The 5722-nt window shown below is 35.0% G+C and overlaps 1 protein-coding gene across 8 annotated transcripts in view; it reads right to left on the reverse strand.

Moving 5' to 3' along the window:
• Reps2 (RALBP1 associated Eps domain containing 2) overlaps nt 1-5722 on the reverse strand; it is a 230506-nt gene that overhangs the window by 61257 nt on the left and 163527 nt on the right. For all 8 annotated transcript variants that reach the window (XM_031370680.1, XM_031370674.1, XM_031370646.1 and 5 more), the window contains one exon: nt 1004-1065. In XM_031370680.1, the coding sequence (XP_031226540.1) occupies nt 1004-1065 (62 nt within the window). The remainder of the gene's footprint in view (nt 1-1003; nt 1066-5722) is intronic.

A 5722-nucleotide genomic window follows, 5' to 3' on the forward strand; every position in this document is an offset into this window, starting at 1 on the left:
TATATATATATATATATATATATATACTTACTGATAAAATAAGTTCTCTCCTAGAAACACTGATAATCTTCTTTTTAAGTAAACTGATTGTTAGACAATGTACACAGATATATGATGCATCTTAAGTACTCTCACTAGGTCAGGTTGTATCATATAAGGGCTTTTGAATATATTTCTTAATAATTCATTTTTAATATTTTATGTTCTTTTTTTATTATTATAATTAAGTACACTGTAGCTATCTTCAGACACTCCAGAAGAGGGCGTCAGATCTCATTACAGATGGTTGTGAGCCACCATGTGGTTGCTGGGATTTGAACTCAGGACCTTCGGTAGAGCAGTTGGTGCTCTTACCCACTGAGCCATCTCACCAGCCCTTATGTTCTTTTACTATGCTTAATTCCCAACAAATATTTTGAAACAATTTAGTATTCAACATTAGATATAGGATCCTCAGTAATGGATAGTATTAAATATTCATTAATGATATTTTTAGGGTATGAAAGGATATGAATACAAAAGTTGAACAAGTTTTTTATGTATTGATTCTCAAAATACTCAATATTATTAATATGTTTGTTTTATAAAAGGCATTAAATAATAAAAAAATAAGAAAAGAATAGTACTCTGGGCCCAAGCCACAGCATAGGCTAACAGTCACTTATTTTCAGTAGATGTAGAAGTAACGCACCTCCTAAACTGCCATTGAACATAAAGTCACTCAGGCTGCACGTACTATACAGACACCTGTGTCCTCTGACACCAATTACAGATACACCCTTCTTCTTTTCTTTGTGTAGAAAAACCGCACACCACTCCGAAGAACCAGAACTGAAAGTGTAACTGTTAGCTTACTAAAGAAACTCCCTTTTCCACGTGAGACCATTCCTGATTTAGGAGAAATTAACTGCTATTTTCTTAATCCAGAAATTAGTTGGAAACTCCAATGCAAAGTAGCATATTGGTAGGACAACAGTTTGCAGAAATCAAATATTTCACCTACCTGTGTTGGACATGGTCGCGGAGGAAGTGCTGGTGGTGGAGGTAACAATCCAGAGTTAGCAGCTAAAAAAAAAAAAAAAAAAAAAAAAAAAAAAAAAAAAAACCAAAAAAAGAATACTGTTAATAACCACCTTTCCATAAAAAGACAAAAAATGTATTCAACTAATAATATTGATGGCATTTAACATGTTTATGTTTATTAAATCCCTTTGAAGGCTTAATTTTTTCTAAGTCTATACTACTCACAATAGCAAAATTATATTATGAGCCTAGGTATTCATCAGCAGATAAATGGATATAGAAACTGGTGTGAGTATGTATGTGTGCGTGTGTGTGTGTATAAAATGGAGTCTTATTAATAAGAAAGAAAAATGGAATTATATCATGTGCTGAAAAATGTGTACAACTAAAAATCATCATATTAACTGAATAAGCCAGACTCAGAAAGACAAATACCATGTGTTTTTTTCTCATTTATGGATCCTATATTATATATAGGTACATAAAGCCATGAAGGTAGAAAGGAAACTAAAGGAAAAGAACAGACATATTAGAAGGGATGAAAGGCAAGGGGACAACAGGAAAGAATGGGAGGGGCAAGCAGTCAAAGCACATGATATACTTGAAAGAAAGAAATTGTCATACAACATACAATGAATATATTCCAAGAAAAAAAGAATATGTTATTTCCAATTGCCTTTTCATCTTCATGTTACCCAAAATTCAAGTATTTATGAAGATGGTGAAGATTAAGACAGGATAAAAAAATAACGAAAACTGTTTTTTAGTAAAAGACTGGATTTCTCATGGAAAATGTGGTCAAGTTCTTATGCTGTTGTTATTTACTCATTTTCAAATAAACCAGGTTCAAATAAATCAGGCCAGAAAGAATCTTCTTTTGGTTCTCGTACGTCTTACTAGCTTCCAGTCACTACAGTCACTACTGCTCATTAGCTTGGTGCATAGGCTGCAGTAAAGGAGGGAGCCTGGGCTCAGCAGCTCTACCACTGATGTAAAAATTGATCGATCAGCACTAGAAGAAACCAAAATGATGGATTGACTTTACTGATTTCAAAGATTTCTTTCTTTTCCCCTCTCCTATTGTTACTAGCAAGGATAACTAAATGTGATTCTAAAATAATCTGGCCACATCAGGAGGATATTTTGAATGAAAGTTGAAGTCTAACATTTTCTTTAATTTTATGAGATATAGAGAATATCTGAGAAAGCCAAGACCATCCAAATTCTAACTTAACAATGCAAACAAACAGTTGGTATGGAATTATAATTAAAATCCATGATCACACACAAAAAGTAAGTTTAGAACCATACAGTGTCAGGTTAAACCACATTCTTTACAGACTACTCGAAAACACTGGATATTATATAACTGTACATAGTTTATTCACAAGTCTGTGATAACTGTGCTAATATTAGACAATGTTCTGTGACATAAAATCAGGAGCCTCCTACAAGACTCAAGCACCATCATGGAAGAGAGGACAGAAAAGGTTATAAGAGCCAGAGATTAGGCAGAACCGAAGCAAAAAAGTATCTTCTTAGACACAACAGGGCAGCTGCACTCAGGAACACACAGCAGCTCTGGTTGCTGCACAGGACTGCACAAGGCTAAGCCAGTCAACATTCCAGCATGGAGGGGGAAGAAGGTCATGAAGAGCAACTGACAGTAGTATATGGCTTCTAGAGGGCTGAGAGCCTATTTTCCCTAATATATGGCTATTGGTAGGTCCACCATGTTCTAGTAGATACTCCCCCACACAAAAGCATTTGGGCAACACACATTAAACTCACGAGGTTATTAAAAAGAGGGGGTATGTGAAGTTGGGAGAGTGAGATAGATCAGGGAGGAGTGGGATTAAATTTGATCAAAACACATTGAACACAATCATAGAATTAATAGAAGTATTGTATTGTTAAAAAGAAACAATAGTAGTATATCAAGAGCATAAATATTCTTGTACTTTCAAATGAATTTGGCCTCTCTGGATCAGACAAGCCAAAAGATGGAGCTTGGAGCTTTCTATAGATGTAACTCAGAATAATGTCACAGAAATGTTTATTCTTGGCTAGTGCATAGATACAGTACCACCAAGTGTGTCTACCTGGGATCCGCCCTTCATTACAATTTTTAAAACACATCAGAGGGTCATAACTCCACAGGCTGAATAGGCATTGATAAGAGCCTGGAACATTTACGGCCATAAGGATAACCTATCTCAGAGCCCTTAACACCCTCACAGGTTAGGCCTTTAAATTACTATCAGTTACTTTTAAAACAAAACAAATAGACAAGCAAAATTAGCGCATTTTCTAGAGAAAATGTCAAGTAATAAACAGTGCAGTTATCAAAAAAAGACTGCTCAAAAAATGATAAGCCGTTTAAATAGATTGACTCAACTTCCAGCTATGATGGAGTATTAAAGAACATATATCCTCACCCAGTTAAAGCAATCAAACATAGAAAAACATATGAAACAACAATTTCCATGATACTGGGACAAAACATAGAAGAAGAGTTTTAGAATCACATGAAAATTAGGCAAGATGGTGATCTTTTAAAGACAGGAAATAGAAAAGGGGGGAGCCCTATGACTGACTCCACTTGCTATCTTGACCTGCTAGAGAAATGACATAAATCCAGGTCTGATTATGCTGTTTTTAAAAAATCATTAATCAATTTTATTGATTGGTTTCACTGAAAATTTGCCCAAATTCTGAGTTACAGAACATTGAGATCATTTACAATGTGATCCTAAAGTGAACATGGGTACACACTTGTAAACCCAGCACTCAGGATCTGAGGCAAGAGAAGTGCCACAAGTCTGAAGCCAGTCTGGGATACTGATAATGAGACCTTGTCTCAATTATGCACTTGGCACACAGGCGTGCACACACAAAGTCATATAACAGTTTCTTACAACTCAACTTCAAGCAATGAGACAGCTTAGGGTTGTGTGCATTCTTCGTTCTGAATCTTTTAAGAAAAGGTATTAGTTTATGTTCCTTAATAAATACTAAAATTGGAGGAAACCAAATATACTGCATCACAAACATTAACAGCTTTATTCCCCCACTTCAGGGCCTTACTAATTTTTTCTAGCCATCTGTACCTATGTAACAGAAATAGTATAAAGCTGAGTTTAATTTTTTTAAATAGGTATTTTTATTTTATGTATAGTGCTGTTTTTCTTACACATATGTCTGTGTAGCACATGAATCTAGCACCTGTGAAAGCCAGAAAATATCAATCCCCTGGGATTGAAATGAGACTACTGTCGGCCATCATTTCAGTTTTGGGAATTGAACCCATGTCCTTTGCATACCAGCCAGTGCTCTTGAGCACTCAGCTATCTCTCCAACCCTAAGACTGAATTTAAATGGTGATAACTGGAAGTGGAGAGGGCTGCCTCGCACTTGTTATCTTAGTACTGGGAAGGTTGACACACGGGGATGTAATTCATGGCCACCTAGGCTATACAGCAAGAGCCTGTCATAGAACCAAAGAAATAATTTTTTTTAAATGGTGATAATGGGCATGTCAGTTTTTCCTTCAAAAAGAAATATCTACAGTTCACCTGATAGTGTTTTCCATAGGTTTACTGTAGATATCCTTTAATAACTTATGATAATTCCCATCTATTATTATTTTGATATTTTTTCCATGACAACCTGATGGTGAATTTTAACTAGCGCTGCAATTGTATCTACTCATATGATAATATAATTTCTTATAATGTGATAATGTGCTAAATGGCATTATGGATTTTCTAACATGAAAGCAAGACCTAATTCAAATTGCTCAGCTTTTTCTATCTTCTAGGTAAAATTGGGTACTATTTTGTTTAGGATATTTTGCATCCATATTCATAGGTGACACTGACAGTCATGATTTTCCTTTCTCATATGACCCTTGCTTATGCATGATTTAGCTGGAAAGCATCCTCCTAGTAATCATTTTTCTGAACAGGTTGTACAGAGTAAGGAATTTTTTCTCAACTATTAACTTTAAACTTTCCAGCAGAGACATCAGGAAGTAAGTTTTTGTTTTTGTTTGTTTGTTTTTGCTTAATTCAAAGTAGAAAGATCCAGTTCTAATCTGACCTTTGAGATAGGAAGACACACCTTTAATCCAGATCTTGAGAAAGGGCGATTTACTTTATTGTGGGCCACACCTTCTGCTGGAACTTGGAAGAAGGAAGTTTGTGCTCTTTGCCTGCTTACCCTCACTTTACTAGCAAGTTCATTTCTTCACTGACATTAGAGATCACCCCTTCAGGATTCCACGTTTTCTACTGAAAACCAGCTAAGACTTCCAGCCTCATGGACTGAGCAACTACTGGATTCTTGGAATTTCTATTCATAGGCAGCCATTGTTATATTAGCTGGTTGGCAACCTGTAAGTCATTCTAATAAATCATTTTCTATATATACACAAAGAGATTCATTCTATAAGTTCTGTTACCTAGAGAACCTTGACTAATAGAACAATCTTCTATATCATGTGCTTGTTTTATATTTCATTAATCTTTCATTGACATGCTTTGGCCTTGCCTGGTTTTACCTTAAACTGGTTGCTTAGATTATTGGTTTATAGCTCTTCTCTTTTTATACTGAGATAGAATTATAAATTTTATTTTAGTTACTTTTTTATTAAAATCTCCTAAGTTTTATATGTGATGTTATCATTTTGTGTTTAAAA

Source organism: Mastomys coucha, chromosome X (assembly GCF_008632895.1).
Source record: "Mastomys coucha isolate ucsf_1 chromosome X, UCSF_Mcou_1, whole genome shotgun sequence".
NCBI classification, from domain to species: domain Eukaryota; kingdom Metazoa; phylum Chordata; class Mammalia; order Rodentia; family Muridae; genus Mastomys; species Mastomys coucha.